The sequence below is a fragment of the Trichosporon asahii genome (assembly GCF_000293215.1).
Source record: "Trichosporon asahii var. asahii CBS 2479 unplaced genomic scaffold scaffold00050, whole genome shotgun sequence".
NCBI lineage: Eukaryota > Fungi > Basidiomycota > Tremellomycetes > Trichosporonales > Trichosporonaceae > Trichosporon > Trichosporon asahii.
The window spans coordinates 1,754,791-1,778,592 of record NW_014040874.1 but is presented as its reverse complement, the minus strand read 5'-3'; the positions used below and the strand labels follow the sequence as shown (position 1 = coordinate 1,778,592).

Here is a 23,802-nt window from a genome sequence, read left to right as displayed (position 1 = left end):
CTCACGTGCCTTATCAAAATCAACAGAGCACTTTACACGTCTTTCAGTAGCCACGTGGCGAGACGCGTCTGAGGTCCACCGTACGCGATCCACCGGACAGCGGTATGCATCATCGACGACCCTGTCGCCGCTGTTGACGTTGGACCAACGACACACCCTCGACAACACCGACACCGACACGCTCTCCGACACGTCCGCTCCGACTAGACCGACACAGCGGACGCAATGACCACGCCAGCGCCCGAGATCCCCCTCGGCGCACGTGTAGCAGTCCAAGCCGGCTCCGGCTACGTGCGCTGGACGGGCGTCAACCCCGCCTTCAGCGCGGGGCGATGGATCGGCATCGAACTGTAAGCTGAAGACGCCTCTGATAGCTGACCCCAGTGACACGCCGACGGGTAAGAACAACGGCTCCGTGCAAGGCGAGGTGTACTTTGAATGCCGGGCGAACTACGGCGTCTTCGTCCGTCCCAGCCAGGTCAAGGTGATCAACCCGAACCCGCCAAAGACGCGGCCGGGGACGCTCGCGAAGGCGGGATCGGGGTCAAGCGCGAGTAGAATGAGCAGTGGTACGGCGTCGCGCAGCTCGACCCCGGGAAGTAAGCCAGCTGCCTCGACGCCTACGAGAGCCACACCTACACGAACGGCGCCGCGGCAATCCGTCATCGCTCCCACACCACCGAGGACAGGCAGCGCAGCCAGCGCGAGCAGCACGACGGGTGCTGCTAAGCGCACTGTTGCGGCTGGCGGCATTGCACGACCGAGAGCGAGCATCTCTGGCCCTTCTATTCGGCCACCAGGCGCGGCCGGTGCAGCGTCTAGGAGACAGTCCACCATCGGCGCCGCCGGGTCGGGATTAGCTGCGCCCACGGCCGGAGACAGGAGTCGACGCACCTCGGTGTCAGACCCGACAAGACGCCAGTCGGTCGCGTCGACGACACCCTCCAGCGGCGCCGCGACACCAGCGAGCGGACTTGCGCAACCATCGCCTCGCAACCCGGCCCTTGGTCTGCCTTCCCCGCAGCCCCGCGCTCAGAATCTGTCTCCACGCCCGCCCTCGGCACGCTCGGCGAGTAGTATTCCGTCGCCCGTTCACAAGGGCTCTACCAGCCTCCCTGCTCCCATCGCGCATCGCCCGCCGATCGCGCGCCAGAACTCGAGCGAGGCTATGCCTCCGCCACCATTGCCTGCTCAGGTAGCTCCGGTGCCCGTGCACGCCGACGGCGGACCACCATCATTGAGCCACCTCACCGCGCCCCTCCCGATCGTGCAGTCTCCCGCACAGTCCCCGACTGTCGAGGAGTATGACCTCGCATCGCCGCCACCGGAACCGGAGCCTTCCCCGCCGGCGCCCAGGTCTATCCCTGCGTCACCTAACGCTACGACATCGCCGCTTCTCTCCCCGCGTCAAGCGCGGAAACTGTCCGTGCGCTCGTCGAGCCCCGATCGTGAGGCTGCTGCTGCTGTCTTTGCCCAGAAACGCGAGCTCGAGGAGCTTCGCATCAAGGTGCGCCTGCTCGAGACGCGCCGCCACGAGGACCAGGAGCGAATCAACCATCTCGAGAAGGTGTCCAACGACGCTGACCAGCTGCATGCTATCCGCGCCAAGCTGCAGAGTAAGTTCACACGCGCGGACCTGAAACTGACAACAGCCAAATTCCAGGAACAACAGCAGGCGCTCGGTAACGCCCAGCGACAGGCTCGCGACCTGCAGTCTGAGAACGCACACATGGAGACCAAGGTGGCCGAATTTGTCGACCAGCTTGAGATGGCCACGCTCGACCGCGAGGTCGCCGAGGAGAAGGCCGAGGCTGCCGAGGCTGAGGTCAGCCGCCTGAACGAGAAGGTGCAGGAGCTCGAGTTAGAGGTTGCTGTGCTGAAGGAGGAAAACGCCGAGTACGAGCGTCCGATCGAGGGACTCGAGGGCGAGCGGACATCACTCGCGTTCGTCCAGCTTGAGAACCACAACCAGCGCCTGAAGGAGGCTCTCATCCGTCTCCGCGACCTGTCGCAGGACACCGAGCGCGAGCACAAGACCAAGATCACGGAGCTCGAGAAGGAGCTCGGCGCTCAGCAGGACGTGTCTGCCCAGCTGGAGCTCGCTGAGGCCAAGCTCGCCAATTCGGAGGCGCAGGTTGAGGACCTGAAGCAGCAGCTCGATGACGCTCTCGGCGCTGAGGACTTGCTCGAGGAGCTTACGGAGCGCAACCTTCAAATGTCTGAGAAGATTGAGGAGATGCGCTCGACGATCGAAGACCTCGAGGCACTCAAGGAACTGAGCGACGAGCTCGAGGAGAACCACGTTGAGACAGAGAAGCAGCTCGAGGAGGAGATCACGCTGCTCACGACCAAGCTCCGCGAGGAGGTGCAGCGTGCTGTCGACCTCGAGGCTGTCGTCGTCGACATGGAGAACACGATCAACCAGTTCCGCGAGCTCGTTGCCAACCTCCAGAGCGAGATCGACACCCTGCGCGTCCAGCAGGCGACGCAGGAGTACGAGTCCGCCACGGCCAGCAAGGCATCGCAGGACCTGCTGAATCTCAACATGAAGCTCCAGTCGAGTGCTGCGAAGACGCTGCGCAAGACGGTCGATCTCGAGCTGAAGAAGCTCGAGGCTGCCCAGCTTACCGAGCACCTGCGCATCGTCCAGACCTACCTCCCCGACGAGTACCTCGACACCGAGGTCGACTCGACGACCGCCCTCCTCTTCTTCCACCGTGTCGCGTCCAAGGTTGAAATGCTTGCCAACGTCATCTCGAACGTTCACGGACTGCCCGGCGCCCTCCACTCTGTCCAGTCCGAGGCACTCGTGGGCATCTGCGAGCTGCGTGGCAAGCTCCGTGCCTTCGCCATCCTCAACCGCCGATTCGCCAGCGTCATGCGCCGTGCTTCCCCCGAGGACTACGGAGAGCTCGGTCGTGTCGTCTCTGAGCTGTCTGGCGTCGAGCCTCGCGTCGACGGCTGGATTGCCATGGCGAAGGCTGACGAGTTCAACGAGGGCGACTGTGCCCGCGAACTCGACGCTCTCATTAGTCAGTTCCGCCACCTGGCCGAGGTAATGTTCGATCGTGGCACGCGCGACGCTGGCGAGCGCCAGCTCGCCCTCGCGTACAGCTTTGAGGACGACCTGGACAACTTCGCCGCTGCTGTTGGCTTTGTTCGCGCCGCTATCAAGAGCCTCGTCGCTGATGGAGACGTGGATGTGGACACTGGCGAGTCGACACTCGAGGAGGCGCTGTACGAGCCTGTGCAGTCGATCCTCAACCAGGTCCGCGCCGTCAAGGCGCCGGCTGGCAAGCTCGTCGCCATTGTCGAGGACATTGTCGCCAACAAATCGTCCCTTGTTCCTGAATTTACTGCTGCGCTCGGCGACCAGGTTGTGTCTGTCTCTAACGCAGTCGACATTGCCGTTCAGCTCGCTCAGCGCATCGGTGCCCACGTCACGGCCACCCGCTCAAGCAAAGAGCCTCTCAAGCTGGCTGACATCGAGAAGTTCTGCGCCTCCGTCGTGGCGGAGAACGTTGGTGCTTCGGACCTCTCTCCCTGGGAAGTCATCGGATCCTTCGTCACTCGCCTCGGCACCGACCTTGGAGACATGCTGCCCAAGTTCCGCAACGCCGCCAAGGCTGGCCAGACCATCTCGCTTGACGTCGAGGCGCCCTGGCTCGCACGTGTCCAGGCTATCAAGGAGGCTGCTTCCCACAATGCCGAGGCTGAGCGCAAGCTCTCCAGGCTTCAGGAGGACCTCAAAGACACGTTACGCGAGGTCAAGCTCCGCGAACAGTCCCTCGAGGAGTCTGGTATCAAGATTGAGACGCTCGAGCGCCGCCTAGAGGCAAGCAAGCGCCAGTCCGACCAGATTGCCGAGCTCGAGGAGGACCTGCAGAAGGCACGCAAGCAGGAGAAGATGTACGAGGAGGCTCTGGAGCAGCTCCAGACCGAACAGGACCACCTCGAGGCGGAGAACGCTCGCCTCAGAAAGCACGGCGTGCCCGAGAAGGACGGCGAAAAGGGCGAGACTGTCAAGGCGGTCGAGGCGCGGGGCATGATCGAGCAGATCGAGGCGCTGCGCAGCGCAATTCGCTTCCTGCGCAACGAAAACAGCCTGCTCAAGTCCAAGGACCTGTACGAGGATGTGCGCATGCTTCCTCCGCTGCGCAGTCTGCCGGACGTGCCTGCTGTTCCAGAACTCGTCGAGGACGGTGGCAGCGATGTCGAGTCCGAGGGTCCCGTCACGCCCAAGCCCCGGACACCGAAGACGCCCAAGTCGCCCCTCGTCAAGAACGCCAACACGCGCCAGGCGCTCGACACCGAGACCAAGCTCCTGTACCGCGAGCTCGCCAAGTTCTCTGCCGCCCCGCGCATCGTCGACCTCTCCGGGTTCGACGGCAAGGGCCCCGCGTGGCGCAGCCGGAAGAATAGCCCGGAGGCACAGGCGTGGCGCTGGACGATGGAGCGGGTGGGACTGGAGAAGAAGGTTGAGGACCTCGCGGGGCGCGTCAAGGCGCTGCGGCGGCAATGAACGTGGCCCCCTCGCCTGAACTTGCATGATATGACGACAACTCTATGACTTGTACCACCACCATCACGTAACTTGTAGATGCATACATTGATCAGACACTCCTATCGCTTCTTGTACACGCACGCCTCGAGGATAGCCTCGCCCTTCTTGATGCGCTCGTCCCATCCTGGCTCGCCTCGCGCCGGACCCTGTGGGACAGACGCCACCTTCGTGAAGCGGAACAGCATGAAGTGCGTGCTCGGCTCCTCGCGCGACTCGCACTTGAGGCCGAACGACTCGACGGCGGTAACGAAGGCGCCGACGTTGGTGAAGCGCGACGTGACCTCGGCAATGTGCAGCGTGCCGCTGTTCGTTAGCTCGAACAGTCCCGTACCTTCAGCTAAAGGACTCACCCCTGCTTCAAGATCCTGGCAGCCTCATAAATCCCACCGAGCCAGTTCGTGCCCATGAGCGAAAGACAGCACACAACAGCATCAACGACCTCAGCAGCGTCGGGGTCGCGCTTGCCGCCCTTCTTGTTCTTCTTCGACTTGACCGGCGCATCATCCTCGGCCACCGTAGCCGCCAGGCCGCCCTTACGTCCTGGCAGAGGCACGTGGGTCAGGAAGTCGGCAGACGTGACCCACTCCCCGTCCCCGACCAGGTCGTAGGAGAGGACAACCTTGCCTTTGGGCACGAGCTCCTTTGCCAGTCCGGCGTCGCCGCAACCCAGGTCTGCAATCACGCTTCGCTGGGGAAGAGGGTTCAGTAGCTCGATGATGTGTGGGAGCGGAGGGGAGGGCCAGGCAGCGGTCAGGACGCGGTGCGCGTTATGGTACTGGTGGTCAGCTACTAGTTAATGAGTGCCCGCCAGCTCGCCTACTCACGTCCTCAAAGATCTTGGGCTCCTTCTTCATCATCTCAACTGCCTGCGTCGAGGGGGTGGTGTAGAGCTGCTCGTTGATCCACCGGAACCGGGCGCCCTCGAGCTTGTTCGCCATCTGCTGCTGCATCTTCGTGAGCCCCTCGGTCGCCTTAGCCTTCGGCTGGACCTTCTGCACGGGCTTGTGCTCCTCCTTCTGCTTGTTCTTCTTGTTCTTCTTCCCCTTCGGCGCCTCGGCGAGTTTCGGCACCGGCTCTCCTCCCTCCTCAGCCTCGGCGGTCAGGGCAGCGAGCGAGTTGCGCTTCTTCTTCTGCTTCTTGCTGCTGCTGGCTGGGGCCCGCGGCGCTTCTTCTTCGGAATGTGCCCGAGCTGCTCGGAGCCGGCGGAAGCCTTCTCGGTGATCTCGCCGCGCTCCACTTGCTCCATCAGCTTTTGGACGTTGACGGCCGTCGCGCGCAGCTTGTCGTCGTTCAGGGACGCCTTGCCCTTCTTCTTCTTGCCGGCGCCCGAGGTGCCGAAACTCATCGGTTTCGAGGACCCCGCGCCGGGAGTGTCAAACGCGGAGTGGAAGAGCGACATGGTCGAGCGTTGGACTGCGTGAGAGTGCGATGTCAGACGTGGGTGTCGTGAGACCGGCCCGAGATGAGCGCGAGAGGCAGCAGGGGGGGGGTCGAAATCTTGAAGTCATATCTGGAGCCCCAGGTGCCACATGCCCTTATCACCGCGGACCTATTTCTGGGCTCTCGCCACCCAGCGATCTTGAACTCGATCGAGCACTTGTTGTTTATGCTGTTGCGTACAGGAGCCATCGGCATCGAGACAGGATGGGTGAGTGCTGACAATGCGCATCGCTTAGCTGACAGAACAGACTACCAAGTACGTATTGAACATGCGAACCTGCTGCTATGGTCTCGAATGAAAGCTGACCGCAGAATCGTGCAGGCGCGAACAAGAGCGGCGCCGGAGTCGGTAAGCTAGCAGGTTATTTCTGTAGCTGACGTTCCAGCGGGCTCGTCCGAGTCGGCGGTCGACCGTCGTGAGCGTCTCCGCAAGCTCGCGATGGAGACGATCGACCTCGCAAAGGACCCGTATATCCTCCGGTAAGCTTACTTGATTCCCGCTTGAGCTGACGCCAGAACACACCTGGGCACGCTCGAGTGCCGTCTTTGTTTGACGCTGCACAAGGACGAGGGCTCATACCTTGCCCACACGCAGGGACGGAAGCATCAGACGAACCTGGCCCGCCGCGCCGCGCGCGACCAGCACGAGGCTGTGCTCGCCGCCCCGGCGAAGCAGATCACGAACGAGGTTAAGAAGAAGGTCTTCGTGAAGATCGGACGGCCCGGTGAGTTCGCTGCTTCATGTTTCGTTTGCAGCAATCTAACACGTCCCAGGTTACAAGATCGTCAAGATCCGGGAACCCGTCAGCCAGCGCCTCGGCCTGCTCTTCACCGTCTCGCTGCCCGAGATTAAGCCTGGAATCCGGCCACGCCGCCGGTTCATGAGCGCGTTCGAGCAGAAGCGCGAGGTGCCCAACCGCGCCGTCCAGTATCTTGTCGTGAGTAGCTATGGACTTCATCAGCTCGAGCTAATATCAGATCGCCGCCGAGCCGTACGAGACGATCGCATTCGCGATTCCGGCCAAGGACATGGTCGATGAGGAGGAGGATCCGGACAGCGTGTGGGAGCACTGGGACGCCGACGACAAGGTCTACAGCTGCCAGCTCCTGTTCAAGTGAGCGGTGAGCTGCGTGCGACGAAAATTGCCCGGCGACGCAAAGTGGGCAAACCTGTATCAGCGATTAGAAGGTAGAAGCGCTCTGGCAACTGTCGGATGCATGTACTTTTAGGTTTCACTGGGCTGTCCACACTGAATACATTCACAGGATCTAGCACTCATTATACACATTCAGGTGGGCTCGATTTGCTTATGCTACAGACTTCAGACTTCGATTAGCGACCGCGCAGACCACACTTGTACCACTTCCTGGGACGGGGACGCTCATCTTCGCTTTCCTTGTTCTGGTGCTCGCTCACGATCTCGACGAAGGCCGTCTCGGTCGATGCCTCCGAAAGACTCATGTTGCGCGACGCGACGCCGCGGGCCTGGATGCGCTCGAGCGTGCCGAGCAACGCGAGGACGCTCGGCGAGGGGACGGAGATACGCGTCGTGGTGCCAGGGGAGGGGTATGCGTCGGGGAACCCGTGGTTCTGGAGGTAATGCAGGCATTGATCGACATCGCGCGCAGGCAGCTGCACCTCGTAGTGGGGGAACTGCTCCTTGAGCTGCCTCGGTGTGCCGACACTCAGCAGCTGCGTTGCGATGATTCCGATCCGTGTCGCGAGGGCGTCGACTTCCTCCATCGAGTGCGTCGTCATGACCACGGCGCGATCGCGGGTTAGGGCGGCGAGGACTTCCCAGGCCTCGCGCTGGCTGAAGGCGTCGACGCCGCTGCTGAACTCGTCAATGAGCACCACCTGCCGGTCGCCAATCAGCGCCATGGCCAGCAGAAGCTTGCGCTGGTTTCCGCCCGAGAGTGTGCTGGCGAGCGCGTCGCGTTTCGGCGTCAGCCCCGTGACGCGGAGGAGCAGCTCGATGTCCCTCGGCACCGCGTGCCGTGGCACGCCCTTGAGGCGCGCGTAAAGCCAGAGGTGCTGCGAGACAGTGAGGCAGGGGTCGATCGCGTTGACTTGCGGACAAACACCGAGCGCTGCACGAGCGCGGTTGCGCGAGCCACGGATGGAGCGGCCGTCGACACGCACGTCTCCGCGGTCCGGCGCCTCGAGGCCGCGGATGAGCGCCAACGTGGTCGTCTTGCCCGCCCCATTGGGTCCGATGAGGGCGAAGAGCTCCCCAGCTTCAACGCCGAAGGATACCTCGCGCACCGCGACGAGCTGAGCCTTGGCGCCATTCTTCTTCCCGTGCCGACCCTTGTGGAAGACCTTGGTCAGGTCCTTCACGACGAGCGTGTCGCTGCACCCGGCGCGAATGCGGGCTGCCTCGGCGGCCACATCGGGCGACATGCGCGCCGGCGCAATCCCCTTGACGGGCTTGGTGCGGGAGTGGTGCCAGAGCCACGGACGCCCGCTGTCGATCCACACGAGCAGGAGGAAGGCAAGCACACCCTGCGCCGACATGTACACCAGCGGGGCGCCGTAGAGCTCCATGTCGCCGTAGGCGACGTTGGACCTATGTCCGCGCCCATCGCAGAGGAGGCCGAAGAGGTTGAGGCTGATCACGACGGCTCGCACGATACTCGCGTGGGGCGCGAGCCACGCAGAGCCCAGGTTAGCGAGGTGCAGGTGCTCGTTTGCCTTGTCGCTCTTGTCGGTGCCGAGGATGACCGAGTAGATGCTGAACACGACGAGGAACACGAACAGGTTGAACGTGACGTAGACTGCGAAGGCGGCGACGGGGGTGCGCGCGCGCAGCGTGAGGAGGTAGCCCCACAGCGTCGCGCTGATACCGTAGATGACCATGCAGAGCCAGAAGAGCGCCATGGCGTGGAACTGGTCCGTCGCTGCCGCGCACACAATGGCAATGAAGGAGGACACGAGCAGAATGCCCGGCACCTCGGAGAGGACGTGACCCGCCCACAGAGCCGAGGGACGGGCACCGTTGCTGTACTGGTTCTCGCGCACCAGGTGCGCCTTCTCACTGGCCGGGTACAGCATTGCGAACGCGGGCCAGACCGCCATCGCAACGCTGAAGAAGACCATGTAGATCATGCCCTTGCCGAGGTTGCTGAAGTTGGGCGAAGGGAGGTACTGGAAGTTGACGTTGATGCGGAATGCCTCGGCTTCGCCAGAGGCCGGCGAGGAGCGGTACAGCGCGCTGTTGGAGTACATGTTCAGCAGAGAGAGTCCCTTGAACGCTCCGTCCTCCGTCTTGCCCTCAAAGGCGACGATCTGCTGCTCGTCGCTGTTTAGGCCGCCGTAGGTCTGTTCCCTGCGCTGAGTCTTCCACGTGTCGAGCCATGCGCTCTCGCTGTTAACGCGGGTACCGTTGAAGGTGTCTGCCCAAGGGTTGAGGAAAGTGTCGACGTGCATGAACGGCGGGGTCCAGTTGCCGTGCAACTGGGGATAAGACAGGGGCAGGAAGAGCTCGGTGTTGACGACGAGGTCGCAGGACGCGTTCCGGCCCTTCAGGAAGAAGAGCGGGATCGTGCCAGCCAGCATGACGGCCACGACGGCGCAGAGGGGCACGAACCAGGCGCGCCGCAGTACGAGCCACCGCTTCCACACGATCGTGCCAACCATGGCGAATCCGTCAACCCACCACCGATGGCTGCCGGGCGTGAGTGTCAGGGGCGCACCATCCTTCAGCTCCGGAAGAGCTGCCTCGTCCGCCTCCGACGTGCCCGTCAGTGTGGGGGCGGCGACCTCCCAAGATTTCTCAGAGTTGATCTCGGACAAGCTCGCGAAGCCCTCATACTTGCCAGGAGAGCCTGGGGTGCACGGAGTTCGCGTCGGCGCGTTCAGGTCGAGGAAGACCTCTTCGAGCGTAGTGCTGTTCACAGTGTAGGGCACACCCTTCTGCTCAAGATACCGCACGACCTTGCCGACATCGGCGACGTCGGGCGAGTTGGTGTGGAACACGCGTGCGTTCTTCCCGCTCCGCTCGGAGAGCGTGGCGACAAGAGCGCGCAGTTCGTCTCCAACATCGGCCCCAGAATCAACGAGCACAGTGTACCCGTGCCCGAAGACGCGCTTCAGTTCCGTCGGCCCCCCGGCTGCGAGTAAGCGGCCGGGAGCCTCAAGGATCGCAATGCTGTCTCCGAGATAGTCGGCTTCGTCGAGATAGTGTGTGCTCAGGATCATGGTGGCGTTGCCGCGGTGGTTGGCGACAACGTTCCAGATCGCGCGGCGCGAGAGCGGGTCCAGGCCACTGGACACTTCGTCCAGTAGAATGAGGTCCGAGCCGCCAGCCAGAGCACAGGCGAGCTGGAGCTTGCGTTTCTGTCCACCCGACAAGTTGCGCGCAAACGTGCGCATCTTGGCGTCCAGGTCGCAGCGGCGCAACAGCGCCTCATCAGCCTCGGGGTCGGAGCGCCCGCCGCCGCCCTTGATTGCGCGCCAGAGACGAACGTGGTCGAGTGGCGTCAGTTCGTCCCAGAGAACATTCTTCTGTCCCGCGATACCGAGCCGGAGGTCGGGGGAGTATCCCACACTGCCCGAGTCGACGTCGATGAGTCCCGCGATGGCGCTGAGCGTCGTCGACTTGGCACTCCCGTTCCGGCCCAGGAGGCAGAATACGTCGCCCTTCTGGACGTCGAAGGAGAGGTCGTTTATAGCGGTCGTTTCGCGGAGTTTGCCAAAGAGGACGTGGCTGCGGGAACGGTAGGTTTTGCGGATATGGTTGACGCGCACAGCTACGCCCGAGGGGAGATGCTCCTGCCTACGCCTGTGGAAGAGACCGCGGTGCGCCGGTCCGAGGCCGTAGAGGGCACGTTCGAGCCACACACTGAGCGCAGGGTAGATGAACACGGTAAGCAGGGCGAGGACGAAGAGGGCGATGATGGGCGCGTCGCCATCGGGGCTGCGCGCTGTGACGCTCGTGTTGAGGTGGTGGATCTCGAAGCTCGCCGCGGCGCGCATGAGAATGACGAAGAAGCTAGGCGGGAGAAAGAGCACGGCGGCAACCTGGCCGCCGACGTTGGAGCCCACGAGCCGGCCAAATACGGCGCAGAGAAGACAGAGAAGCATGCTCGTTATGGCCGCGAGAGTCGGCATCTTCTCGAATGGGACTGCGACGAGGAAGCTCCAGCTCGCGGTCGAGAGACCCGCGAACACGCACCCCAGGATCATAATGCCGAGACTCGTGTGCTTGTACACCAGCAGACCGAGAATGACGCCGTACAGTACCCAGCTGGCCATGAAGACGAGGCTCATGCACGCGTGCCAGCTCAGTACTCGTGCCAGGGTGCTGCAGCCCATGACGTCGAGGTGTTCTGAGAGGCCGATGGCGCGCTCGGTAGTCATGCGCCCGGGCAACTGGTAGGCAACGAAAAGGAACTGCACGATCAGAACAATGGCAACCACGTCGCGGGTAGCCTTGAGAAAGTCGATGCGGATCTTGTCCTTGTAGTCGGCCATGGAGAGATTGGTGTACTCCCACACCTGGGGCGCGGATGGCTTGCTGCCCGTCATGTCCGCGACAAACGTGGACTCGAGCGCCCACTGCAGCGGCATCAGGCGTTCCTGCTGCACGTCGTTCTTGGGTTCGTCGACGTCAATGAGACTCAGGCCCGTATCCGTCTTGATCGTGTAGTTGAGAGTCTGGGCCGAGGCGTCGAGGGCGTGGAAGACGACCGCGGCGAAGCAGGACGATACCTGCGACATGCCCTCGGGGCATTCGGGACCGATGTCTGCCACAGTAGCGACTTGCTTGATCTTGGCGGTACTCGAGACCCCCGCGCCCTGCAGCGCGCGTGCGAGGAGGGATGAGCCCGCGCCGGAGGTCTCGTCGACATACACGAGAGTGTTGTCCTTCAGGTCGTTCGGGAGGGAGCGCAGAGCGCCAATGTGCCCATCACCGTATACCGAGCCGTCGTACCAGTTCTCCTTTGACTGGGCCACGTAGACGGACCAAAGAATGGGCAGGATGAGGCAGGTGAAGTAGGTCGTCCATGAGCGCCGGATGAACACCAGCCTTAGAGCGTTAGTCGTCTGGCAGCGAGAGCAGAAACGACTCACGCATTCTTGCGGCTAAGTGCCACAATCTGGGTGATGAGGCGCATGCCGGTGGACAGCTGCTAGCTTTCGAGTGTGCGTCAGAGGATCACTAGGAGTCAATGTCAGAGCGGGTATGGAGGACACCAGAGGAGTGAGTCGGGTTGGCTAGCGCAGCACACCCTTACGAGGACGCCTTTATACATGGTGCAAACATGCAGCAACACAGAGCTAGTGATCACTTCGAGTCCGAGTGCGAAGCTCCATGTGAGGCGGTGATGATCGCAGACATCCCGGTCCCAGCAATGTCTGTGCGATGGGTAGAGGCTTGGGTGTCGTCTGGCAAGTATGCACCGCCCATCGGACGCCAGTCAGATATCGGAGTGTGAATGTGGCTGCACGCGCCAAACATGTGAGTGCACGCTGCGTGAGTGTGTGTTTCAGGAGTGGAGACAACGTCGCGACCGAGTGCCGCATCGGGGACGGGGGGGGGGGCGGACCGTTGTGAGTCCCTTGCTCTTCCCAGCTTGACTGTGGGCGTCCAGGGCGCCGGCACTCAGGACCACAGTGTTGCCCGCCATCGTTAACAGAACTAACGGATTCCAGGCCCCGATACTGCTAGGACGTCAGGAAAAGAGTTCGTTGGTAGCGAGGCGCAAGGGAACAATGGCACCGCCATGATCCCGGGTCCGAGGAATGTGCAGAGGGCGACGTTCGACGCGTCATTTCGTTCCATGGTCGCTGTCGCGTCGTTCCGCGCCCCCCTCTTTGAGTTGTTCCTACAGCCGCTGGAATCAGTGCCAAGACGTCAAGATGCGAGGCAGTGTATATATCTGTGTGATGAAGCGATGGAGATGAGGCTGTCAGAGCAAAAGTCAGCGCGTGAGTGTGTGTTGCGGCAAATTGGCCGGTATTTTGCCGGATGAAAAGTGACCGAGTAGGTTGCCGGATGTGGTGAGCCATTTCGAGCCGGGGTCTCCGGGCCGTCTGGCGCGGCTTCGTCCTCGCTCTCCGCGGCATCTCCTCCATTCATGCACTCATGGGCCATGGGTCAACGCCGTGGGCTTTGTCTCGGCGCCGCGTGACCCTTCTCTCTTTCTCTTTAACACACAACTCCTCACACTCCTTTACTAAATGACAAACCCCCTCGCCTTGGACCTCGACACCCTCCTGACCCCGACCGCACTCAGTGTCGGCCTCGCCCTCCTCTCCTTCGGCGTCTACCTCTCCTCGACCCTCCTCTCCTCCCCACACCCCAAGCCCAACATGCCCCTCAACACGACAGAGCACACCGCCCCCCTCGAGCTAGTGAATGAGGGTGGGCAGCTCAACCGCCTTGCCGCGGGGTGGGCGCGCGGCCCCATCGTCACCTCCGAGCTCCTCCCGAGCGGCGCATGGTGGGGCTACCGCAGCAAGCAGTGGGAGTACTGGGGCGTCATCTCCCCCTCGCTCGTTTTGGGCCTCACGCTCGCGGATCTAGACTACGGCACCGTGATCCAGCTGTACCTGCACGACCGTGCAGCCAACAAGTCGTACAGATGGGAAATGCCCGGCATCCCGCCCAACCGCGACCTGGTACACCTGCCCAAGACGCTGCCGCCGTTCACGTGTCAGGGCCAGACGGGCCAGTTCAAGGTCATGTTTGCCGACACTGAGCAAGCGGGCAAGAAGATCACGACGCTGGCCGCCAAGGCGCCGGCTAGTGGTACTACGCCTGCGGTCGAAATGCACCTCGAGGTCAACACGGCGGGGGAGAGCTTTGGCGTCGTCGTGCCCTGGTCCGACTCTCGGTTCCAGTACACGCTGAAAGCGCCCGCACTGCCCACGACGGGCACCGTGAAACTCGGCGAGAAGACGTACACCGTGAACAACGCGTGGGCGACGCTGGACCGCGGCCGGGGCCGGTGGCCGTATCGGATGGCGTGGAACTGGGGCGTGGCGCTGGGCCAGAATAGCGCGGGACAGCGCGTCGGCCTCACGATCGGCGGAAGGTGGACCGATGGGACAGGCACGACGGAGAATGCGCTCCTCCTCGACGGCGTCGTGCAGGGCCAGGGCCCGCTCGAGGACGTAGCATGGATTTACGACCTGAAGGCTCCAGAGAAGCCGTGGAAGATCAGGGGATCCTGGATCGACGCCGAGATCACGCCGTGGCACGTCCGTGTTGCTGGTGCTCAGAAGATCGTCATGAGCTCGTTCACGACCCAGGTGTTTGGACAGTGGAAGGGAAGCGCGACTGTGGATGGGAAGACCGTCAGTCTCGACGGGCTCACGGGCTGGGCCGAGGATGCCGCGAATCGGTGGTAGCTGTAGTTCCGCTGGTAGTCTTTGGTGAATGCAAAGATGATGACTCTGTTTGCATGAACTATGGGTCAAGCTCCTCGACCTCGTCGACAAACACATTGCCCTCGAACAACTTTCGCGCCGTCCGAAACACACTCGCACTCGGCACTTCCCACCCCTGCGGGGTCTGCTCGACCCGCGCATCAACAGCTATAGTCCCACTAGCATGCCCAATCACGATCCCGTCGTCTCCCCTCCGCGCAACTTTTGCGACAAGCGTTCCAGGCACCTGTGCCGCGGCGGCCGTACACAGCGCAGCCGTAATGGGGAGCGCGCGATGCGGGTCGCCCGCCGAGATACAGCGACAGACGACGTCCGTGTCCTCTCGTCCGAGGACGGCGCCGCTGAGCACTGCGTGTTCGGAGGGAGGGCTCAAAACGACGACCTTGGGCACGCTCCGCTTCTTGTCTGCCTCGGCCATAGTACCAGTGAGGCCCATAGCGACACTCGCCGCGTTCCTCAGCGCGTTCAGTTTCGCCAGCACGTCTCCCTTGATCTCTGCGGGCGTCTCCGTACCGCTCATCCCGACGTCCGAGGCCAAAACGAACGCACACGGGTTTCCGCAATCGACCAAACTGGCCTGCACAACGCCCCACTCCCCCAGATCCAGCGTGTCCACCACATGGCCAGTGGGGAGGAATCGGCCAGTCCGGCTCCCGTGCGGATTCAGGAACTCGAGGGAGATCCGCGCATGACTCCCCGACACACCGTCGATGGTGTATCCCCCCGATAGCAGGGGCCGAGTGCCGTCGGCAGGGAACAGGGCGTGGATCAGTTTAGATGTGTTCGTGTTGAAGATGCGGACGAGGTTACCCCTCTCTGTTGGATGAGGGGGGACGAGACCCGTTTCGAGCGCGAAGGGACCGACGGCCTGATGTCAGCTTTCCTCTAGAGCTGAGCAGCGGCAGACGACGTTCCTCCGCCTTCTCCTTCTGCTAGAGAAGCGGCGCACTCGCCCACTCGCTTCGCTCGTGCGCTCGTTCGCGTCACTCACAGCAAGCATATTCCCGCAATTCCCCGCATAGTCGACAACCGGCTCATCCACCCGAACCTGGCAAAAGGTGTAATCCACATCGGCCCCTCCCTGTTCACTCTTGCCCACAACCGCGACCTTGGAGACGCTCGAGTATCCCCCGCCCATGCCGTCGAGCTGCCGCCCATTGGGGTCCGGACTCCCCATCGCTGAGAGGAAGAGCGCGTCCCTCTCTTCTCGGGAGGGGGGCAGGTCGGCGTCGTTGAAGAGGAGCGCCTTTGATGTGCCGCCGCGGTAGAATGTGGCTGGCACGGGGCGGCTTTGGCCGTAGTGACGTTTGGACATGGGTGTGAATGAGGGGAATGTAGGTGAGAGGCGTGTAGAGGGCTGCGAGCGCACTCCGCGTAACAGTAACAGTGAGCGCGGGATCATGGTGTGGGCGATGGAGAGAAGTGTGAGGTAGAGTTCGGGGAAATGGCGAGGCACACCCGGCTCGGCTCGTCCGGTGACCTGCTCGGCTCGGCCTTTATCTTATCCGCCGACCTGATAGCTAGCTACCACCTGGCGTCCTCCTCCCGACACGCATCGCTTGGATACTGCTCCACGACTCTCACATCTTACCGGACCCGCCGCAACGTAGTACAGAACTGATACATGCCAATGTTACAATCCAGATGCGTCTCATACCCTCCGCTGCCTCCACACCCACGCCGCAGCAACTGCCGCTCGCTCTCACTCGCTCTCCCGCTTACTGATGCTGAAACAGCCCAAGCGGCAGTTGCGGGTTGACACCGCCCTGCATGCCTTGCTGGCCCTGTGCGAAGAGGCCGAGGGCCGAGTTCTGGGGGTTGTTCTGGTTCTGCTGCTGTCCCTGCTGCTGCTGGAACTGCTGCAGGCCCGCAAACTGCCCAAGCTGCAGCCCCTGCTGTCCCTGTTGACCTTGCTGGCCCTGCTGCCCGTCATTGCCCGTGTTGGGCAGCATGTTGAACGGCATGTTGCCCAGCTGCAGGCCGCTGACGCCCACATTCGACCCTAAATTCAGGTTGCCGACGTTGCCAACATTGCCGCCGACATTGCCCAGGTTCAAGCCCCCGAGGTTGCCCATGTTGACGTTGGAGCCCAGGCCCTGCCCGTTGATGGGGACGTTGCCCTGCTGACCCTGCAGCTTGCTCGCCGCCGCCTGATGCGCTGCCTGTGCCTGCTGCGCCTGGGCGGCCTTGCCGCGCTCGCGTGCGCTGTTGATGAACGCCGCCAGCTGCTCCTTCGGAATCGAAGCCGGATCGAACGAGTCGCTCACATTCAGGCCCGCATCGCGCATAATCTTGATGATGCCTGCACGCTGCTGCGGCGTGAACTGCAGAGCTGGCCGCGCCATGTTCTGCAGGTTCTGCGCGCCCTGTCCCTGCGCCTGGGCCTGCGCTTGAGCTTGCAGCTGGCGCAGCTGCAGCTGCTGAATCGTGTTGACGTTCGGCTGGTTGGCAAACTGCTGCAGGGCGTTCGCGTTGAGGGCATTGTTCCCAAGGGCATTGCCGAGCGCCGGGTTCGGCACGCGCGGCGTCGACTGCTGCTGCGGGGTCGTCTGTTGCGGTTGCGGGGTCGAGAGGTTCTGCGGCGTGCGCGCTTGCGTCTGAGGCGTGCCCTGTTGCTGCTGCTGCTGTAACTGAGCGGCTTGCAGTTGGGCCTGCTGCAGGAACTGGGGCGAGATCGAGAACTGTCCCGGAGGGCCGTTGATCGGGACCTGTCCCGGCCGAGCTCCGTTGACGGCCGCCTGAGCCTGTGCTGCCGCCTGCTGTGCCGCCTGTGGGTTCTGCTGGTTCTGCTGGCCACCAAGCTGGGCCTGGTTCGCCATCGGGTTCAACATGTTGTTGCCAGGCAGGAACGGAACCTTGAGGCACACAACGCCGAGAAGCCGGTAAATCTTCTCGCCACTCGGGTTCGGCTGCTGCTGCGATCCGTTTGACGAGATCAGAAGGATGCCGCACCCCGGCGCACCGAAGCGGATGAACGCGCACAGGTTCTTCGCTCCCAGCATCATCGTGAGATACTGAATCTTTCCGCGCGCCTGCGCGTCCGCAGCCTGGTTCACCGTGAACAGCACGCACGGCGCCTGGTGCGCCTTCACGTACGACTGCAGCTCGGCCATGTTCATTCCGGACATGCCGGACATCTCCAACGTCGACGGCCACGTGTTGACGTGCAGGTCGTTGGGGTTGACCTGCGGGGAGAGGAGCGTGCAATCGACCGGAATGACCCCTGCTTTGTTAGCTTGGAGCAAAGAAGGTTTAACTTACATTTCTGAGGCTTGTTGTCCGAACCCTTCATTGTCCAGCTGATGGAACCCTGCCACACCCGGTTTGGTCGCGGCGGCACGGCGGTGCCTGGTCCAGCGGGGTTGTTCGTCACGTTGCCACTGTTGTTGCCGGCGTTTTGCTGTGAGGCCAGGTTCTGCAAAGCGAGCATTTGCTGCTGCTGCTGGAGCAATTGCTGTTGCTGCTGCTGTGGTGTCGGCTTGTTGTCGCCTGGTGGCCGGGCGCCCGGCATCTGCGGTTGTTGCTGGCTCGGCTGTTGCTGCTGCTGTTGCTGTTGGGGCTGCTGTTGTTGCTGCTGTGGCGGTTGCGGCTGGGTGCTTGCCTGGGAAGCGTTGTTTTGGTTGTTGCCGGCCTGCGCGTTCTGCTGCTGCTGTTGTTGCTGCTGGCGAGCTTGCATGGCTGCGAGGAACTGCTGCTGCTGGAGTGACGGGCCGTTCGACGGGCCCTGATTGCCGTTCATGTTGTTCAGCGCCTGCGTGGCCGCGTTCATGTTGCCGTTGTTCAGGTTCCTCGACTGCACCAAGCTGCTGAGCTGCTGCATGGCCTTGTGGCGGGTGGCCGGGTCCTCGTGCTTCATGTTCGCGATCAGCTGCGCCATGACGGTGGGGTCCAGACGTCCGCTCTGTATCAGGCTTGCGAGCGCCTGCAGGGCGGGTCCACCACCGCCACCAGCCTGCGCGGCGGCGACAGCCATCTTGTACGCCAGGGCCTGCTTTTGCGCCTGCTGGTACTTGATCTGCGCCTCCGAAGGTGTCTGAGGTGTCGACGGATCCTGCGAGCCTTGCTTCTGAGGAACGGGCGCACCGTTCGTAGCCACACCTGCTGGTGGCGACGTCGGTTTGACGATGGTCAAGCCAGTGAGAACGGCGACAGAGTCGGGCGGCAACGGAAACCACGGGTCACTCGGAGGTTCTGATGAGCTCTGCAGATGTTAGTTCATGCAACACAGACATGGAACCTACAGCTTGGCACATCTTCCGAAGCCGCTCAACACTCTGGCTGCCGTCTCGTCCTGGAGTCGACACAGTCTGGGATGCTTCAGGAGAACCCACAATGATCGCCGAGCAAGCAATGTCCTTCTCCTTGCACTTTTCACCAATGTTGTCCCAGTTGAAGTCGTCATAATCGGCGCTTGTGTCGGTCCGAGCCCACGCGTGCGGCTGCCGGGCGTCGGATTCCGTAGCCTGGAGCGACGCCTTCTCGGTGAAGACAAGCAAGTGCTGCTGTCGCTCCTCGGCTCCTCCCTGGGCGCGGTACATCATCGAGAGCATGGGTAGAGCGGAGTCGGGGCTCACTTGCCGCAGGGCGTTTGGCGGAGGCACAAAGTTGAGATGCGCCTGGTGATCGAGAAGCTGAGTGTGTGTAAGCAGATGGTTACGCCCTGTATGTGTGTGTGCGCTCCAGACTGTTGAGACTCACCTCGATTCCTCCAACAATACCGCTCAGGAAGTGGTCGCTGGGACCTGGCTCCGACGAAGTGATGGAGAGTCCGGCACCATCCTCAATGTCCCATACGTCTGACAAGAGGGACCCCGGTTTTGGTCGGGCGAGGGCGGCCTGTGGCGTGAATCGTCTGAGGAGGGAGGGTAAGGATGTGATGAATGATGACGGTCGTCGGAAGTCTTGACGATAGGCGGGGATCAGCGAATGGAGCGCCCGGGGATTGTGATACGGGGCATCTTGGGCAGTGATGACGAGGCCGATGCGAACCTGCAGAAAGGGTCAGCATTAAGTAGCAGGAGAAGATACGTACCGCCTGCTCGCCGCCATACTTCTCAGTGAGGCGTTGAACGACTTTTGGGACGGATCCGTTTGGGCCGATGAGGTCCGAGAAGCGTTCTCTTGAGAGACCCGAGTCGAATACGAGGGTGGCCGTGTGGACGATGGGAGGAGCGCCAGTCGAGGACGAAGCCTCTGGCTGGTGATCCATGTCTGAATAAGGTCAAGAAGAGGGATGGAGAGTGTTTGTTGAGTCGATGTTCAGGGGTCGGTGGATGTCGGGGGATTTGTTATCGTTGGCGGGTTGTCGGGGAAGTAAGTGGTCAAGAAGGGGGTGGAAGGGGGGGCTTTTGAGATGGTAGATGAAGGCAGGCCCTGGGAGGCCCGTTTTTATCGAATGGCTTGATGATGTGTTGTAGAGGCAGACTTGGGAGGGAGGGGATGGGAGGACGGGGAGAAAGGAAAGAGAGGTCGGAGATGCAGTTAGTGAGTTGTTGGAGGATGGAGTGCTAGGGGAGGGGAACCGGCTAAGGGAAAGGGCGAAGTGGTGGTTGACCCCGCGCCGCCCCCCAGCAGCGAGTATGCGCGAGTAGTGCCCTCCACCCCGTACAGTCGAGCCACCCACCCAGGCTCAGCCAGGCCAGGCACCACCGTACACCCATCACCATCCACTCACTCTCTTCGTTCACCACTCTGTCACCACAAGTCAACATACGAAAACACACCACCTCGTCACCTCCTTCTCTTCCGCAAACTCCCTCCCACCGCGCTCTCAGTGCAAGCTGCGATCACCAGCTTCCTGACCGTCGCCACACCGGCACAGGCACTAGTCCGTCATGGGTACGTGACCACCACCCTCACTCACCTCTTGTCAACAAATATCCACCAGACGAACCCACAGCTGACATTCAGATCCCTCCATTCTCAGAGGTATGTCTCAACCATTAACGGCTCACTCCCATTGTCATCCGTATCATCAGTCACTAACGTCCTCAAAGGTCTCAATGACAAAATGTGAGTAGCACTGGAGCACAACAACGGTCATCGCTGACTTGCAAGCTACGAGCGAAGGAAGGCTGCGGCCCTCGAGCTGGAGAAGCAGGTTCTGTCTTCAGACGGAGCCCGCATCTCCAGCATCATCGATCAGCTGTGCGGCATGTTTGCACCCACTAATGCCATGCACACCCGCAACGGTGGCCTTATCGGTCTCGCCGCGACTGCGATCGCCCTGGGACAGGACGTCGCTCCCTTCCTTCCCGTGATCATTCCGCCGGTACTTGCATGCTTCCAAGATACTGAGAGTCGGGTGCGCTACCATGCATGCGAGAGCTTGTACAACATGTGAGCTATACCTATCCGTGCAGAGCTGACGGCAGCGCGAAGGTTAGCAAGGGCGAAATTCTGGTGTATTTCAACGAAGTATTCGACGCACTCAGCAAGGTGAGCTCTCAGAAACGCACGCAGCTGACCCCAGCTTTCCTCGGACTCGGAGATGTCTGTTAAGAATGGCGCAGAACTGCTCGACCGGCTCATGAAGGACATTGTTGCGGACGCGGCAGCCAACTATGTTTCGGTGTACCACGACGAGGACCCTGAACGCACGCCGCGGGATCGGGACACGAGTCAAGGCAGCCAGGCGATCGAAGGAGGCGCAGCGGGTGGCGACGACACGGTGTCTGCCAAGGACGTGGACCGACAGTCGAACGCGAGCCCGACACGGCACGACGGCGACCACTCTCGCACCGAATCGATTCTGAACGAGGACCGGCGCGCATTCTCCCTGGAGCGATTCATCCCGCTACTGACGGAGCGTGTTTACGCCATCTCGCCCTACACACGGATGCACCTAGTGTCGTGGCTCATGGTGCTGAACACGGTGCCGGACCTCGAGCTGGTCGCCTACCTCCCCGAGTTCCTCGACGGCCTGCTTAAGTACCTCGCCGACGGGAACCTGGACGTGCGAGTGGCGACCGAGAACCTGCTCGCAGAGTTTCTGCGCGAGATCAAGATTATCGCGCAGCAACAGGAGAAGCACGCCGAGATGGAGCGCACCCGCATCCAGGAGAAGAGGAAGGGCACGGGCGACACGCAGCAGAACGACACCGACTCGACCCGCGGTAGTGACGCGGGAGACGACGAGGCCGTCGCCACTGATGACGAGTACAGCGACTCGGAGTGGGACGACGGATCGTGGGAGCCGAGCCAGGGCGTCATCATCGATTATGGCGCGATCATGGCGATCGTCATTGACCACCTGTTTTACCCGGACAACCTGGTGCAGACGACGGCGATGGACTGGATCTTGACCTTTTTGGATTTCACGCAGACTACCGTCGTCGCGTTCACACCAAAGATTGTGTCTGCGATCCTGCCGAATTTGGCGTCGACGAATCGGCATATCAAGGCGGCCGCCACCGAGACAAACCGACAGCTGCTGGCTGTCATCCAGAGTTTGCCACTGCAGGTGAATCCGCCAGAGAAGCCGCAGACAGTGACGGTCGGGCAGCCTGGTGGCTCGATGCTGACGGCAACGACGTCGAACAGCACTGCGCCCGGCACATCTCCGCCGAAATCCGGCGCACCGCTCGATTCGCCCGAAAAGCTGTCGGGGACGAACACGGATCCGCTCGAGTCGGGCTCACAGGTCAAGCTCGAGGCCAAGATCAAGTCGCCAGTGCCGATGTCTGAACCCTCAACACCTGCAATCAGCGAACACCCCCTCCCCTCAATACCGGGGAAGATTGCGCGCACGCGACCGCATTCGCCAAATCCGCCGCCGAAGGGAGAGCCGGTGCAGAACCAGCTGCAGCAGCAGCAACAACAGCCGCCAGTGGCGTCTCCGCCAGAAGTGGTCGACGACGACCCGTTCGACGTTCGCGAGACGGTCAACATGCTCACGCTCCAGTTCCTCAGCGACCACCCCGAGACGCGTATCGCGGCGCTCGAGTGGCTCCTGATGCTGCACCTGAAGGCGCCGACCAAGATTCTGTCCCGAGACAGCGGCACGTTCCCTGCCCTGCTGAAGACGCTGTCGGACCCGTCAGAGGATGTGGTGAAGCATGACCTGCAACTCCTGGCGCAGATCAGCTCTTCGTCCGAAGACTCGTACTTCCGAAGCTTCATGGTCAACGTCCTCGAGCTGTTCAGCACGGACCGTCGCCTTCTCGAGACGCGTGGGTCGCTGATCATCAGGCAGCTGTGCCTGCACCTGAACGCGGAGAAGATCTTCCGCACGCTCGCCGAGATTCTGGAGAAAGACGACGACCTCGAGTTTGCGTCCATGATGGTGGTCAAGCTGAACATGATCCTGATCACGTCACCCGAGCTGTCCGACTTCCGGCGCCGGCTCAAGAACCTCGACTCAAAGGACGGGCAAATGCTCTTCATCAGCCTGTACAAGTCGTGGTGCCACAACGCCGTGGCCGCGTTCGCCCTGTGTCTCCTGGCACAGGCGTACGAGCACGCATCCAACGTGCTTCAGATCTTTGCTGAGCTCGAGCTCACGGTCCCGCTATTGGTGCAGATCGACAAGCTGGTGATGCTCATCGAGTCTCCCGTCTTCACCAACCTGCGTCTGCAACTGCTCGAGCCAGACAAGTATCCCTACCTCTCGAAATGCCTGTACGGCCTGCTCATGATCCTCCCGCAGAGCAGCGCGTTCACCTCGCTGCGTGCGCGCCTCGCCGTGGTCAATTCGTCCGGCTACGTGCCCCCCGTGACGCGGCCAGGTTACGCGCAGCCCTCGCGCAAGACGGAGAAGGACAAGATTGGATGGGACAGTCTGCTCTCGCACTTCCGCGCAGTGCAGCTGCGGCACGAGCGCGCGCGCCGCCAAGTCCAGTCCCTCGACCAAGGGGCGAGCATGCACTTCAGCTCGCCGAGCGTGTCCTCGGGCGGAGCGGCGGGTGCGGGCGCACCCACATCAGGTGCCCAAGTCCGCCCCGGTCTTCCCCGGCGCAAGACGCAGAGCGCCGACAAACGCGCCGACCCCAGCCTCGGCGGCGTTGTGAACCGCGTCACGTCGGGCTTAAGCCCCCTCAACCCTAAGCGCGTCACGAGCGGGGCTGCCGCTGCGTTAGTCTCGGCCGGCGGCGCGGTGGCCAGCATGCAGGGGCTGGGCGCGATGCGCCCCATGTCCCCGCCCGTGGGAGGCATGCCGGGCCGGCGGCGCTTCCCGCCTCGGCGCCGCGGAGATGAAGTGTGAGATGATGTCGAGTGTTTCTCAACTACTAGCTTATTATATTTCACGACGTTCTCTTTTGTAGCAGCGCATACCCCCCTGTTTATAGAGCCTTTGTCTAATGTCACTTTCCATATTGCATGCGTATCGAAGTGTCAAAGGAGTGGGCAGCGGGTGTGGATGGAGTAGCCGGGTATATCCGGTACATCCCGCATCAGCGCG

The 23,802-nt window shown here is 62.1% G+C and overlaps 9 protein-coding genes across 9 annotated transcripts; 4 read left to right on the top strand and 5 right to left on the bottom strand.

Moving 5' to 3' along the window:
• Window positions 1-225: 225 nt before the first annotated feature.
• Window positions 226-4,522, top strand: A1Q1_01861 (uncharacterized protein; the record flags this gene model as incomplete). The annotated part of the gene is made up of 2 exons (XM_014324869.1): window positions 226-291; window positions 362-4,522. The coding sequence occupies 2 exons, from the start codon at window positions 226-228 to the stop codon at window positions 4,520-4,522; spliced, it is 4,227 nt and encodes a 1,408-aa protein (XP_014180344.1).
• Window positions 4,523-4,623: 101 nt separating this feature from the next.
• Window positions 4,624-5,514, bottom strand: A1Q1_01860 (uncharacterized protein; the record flags this gene model as incomplete). The annotated part of the gene is made up of 3 exons (XM_014324868.1): window positions 4,624-4,867; window positions 4,915-5,339; window positions 5,389-5,514. 3 exons carry the CDS (start codon window positions 5,512-5,514, stop codon window positions 4,624-4,626), a joined length of 795 nt encoding a protein of 264 aa, XP_014180343.1.
• A 149-nt stretch (window positions 5,515-5,663) lies between these two features.
• A1Q1_01859 (uncharacterized protein) lies at window positions 5,664-5,963 on the bottom strand (the record flags this gene model as incomplete). The annotated part of the gene is made up of 1 exon (XM_014324867.1): window positions 5,664-5,963. One exon carries the CDS (start codon window positions 5,961-5,963, stop codon window positions 5,664-5,666), a length of 300 nt encoding a protein of 99 aa, XP_014180342.1.
• Window positions 5,964-6,443: 480 nt separating this feature from the next.
• A1Q1_01858 (PRP11 protein) lies at window positions 6,444-7,123 on the top strand (the record flags this gene model as incomplete). Its single annotated transcript, XM_014324866.1, has 4 exons — window positions 6,444-6,472; window positions 6,521-6,729; window positions 6,779-6,942; window positions 6,983-7,123. 4 exons carry the CDS (start codon window positions 6,444-6,446, stop codon window positions 7,121-7,123), a joined length of 543 nt encoding a protein of 180 aa, XP_014180341.1.
• Window positions 7,124-7,337: 214 nt separating this feature from the next.
• Window positions 7,338-12,124, bottom strand: A1Q1_01857 (nod factor export ATP-binding protein I; the record flags this gene model as incomplete). Its single annotated transcript, XM_014324865.1, has 2 exons — window positions 7,338-12,036; window positions 12,081-12,124. 2 exons carry the CDS (start codon window positions 12,122-12,124, stop codon window positions 7,338-7,340), a joined length of 4,743 nt encoding a protein of 1,580 aa, XP_014180340.1.
• Window positions 12,125-13,190: 1,066 nt separating this feature from the next.
• Window positions 13,191-14,363, top strand: A1Q1_01856 (uncharacterized protein; the record flags this gene model as incomplete). Its single annotated transcript, XM_014324864.1, has 1 exon — window positions 13,191-14,363. One exon carries the CDS (start codon window positions 13,191-13,193, stop codon window positions 14,361-14,363), a length of 1,173 nt encoding a protein of 390 aa, XP_014180339.1.
• A 58-nt stretch (window positions 14,364-14,421) lies between these two features.
• A1Q1_01855 (uncharacterized protein) lies at window positions 14,422-15,804 on the bottom strand (the record flags this gene model as incomplete). Its single annotated transcript, XM_014324863.1, has 2 exons — window positions 14,422-15,270; window positions 15,394-15,804. The coding sequence occupies 2 exons, from the start codon at window positions 15,802-15,804 to the stop codon at window positions 14,422-14,424; spliced, it is 1,260 nt and encodes a 419-aa protein (XP_014180338.1).
• Window positions 15,805-16,120: 316 nt separating this feature from the next.
• Window positions 16,121-19,611, bottom strand: A1Q1_01854 (uncharacterized protein; the record flags this gene model as incomplete). Its single annotated transcript, XM_014324862.1, has 5 exons — window positions 16,121-17,625; window positions 17,664-18,603; window positions 18,644-19,033; window positions 19,101-19,391; window positions 19,435-19,611. The coding sequence occupies 5 exons, from the start codon at window positions 19,609-19,611 to the stop codon at window positions 16,121-16,123; spliced, it is 3,303 nt and encodes a 1,100-aa protein (XP_014180337.1).
• Window positions 19,612-19,877: 266 nt separating this feature from the next.
• On the top strand, window positions 19,878-23,604 carry A1Q1_01853 (uncharacterized protein; the record flags this gene model as incomplete). The annotated part of the gene is made up of 5 exons (XM_014324861.1): window positions 19,878-19,886; window positions 19,939-20,240; window positions 20,313-20,414; window positions 20,460-20,706; window positions 20,875-23,604. 5 exons carry the CDS (start codon window positions 19,878-19,880, stop codon window positions 23,602-23,604), a joined length of 3,390 nt encoding a protein of 1,129 aa, XP_014180336.1.
• Window positions 23,605-23,802: the final 198 nt, after the last annotated feature.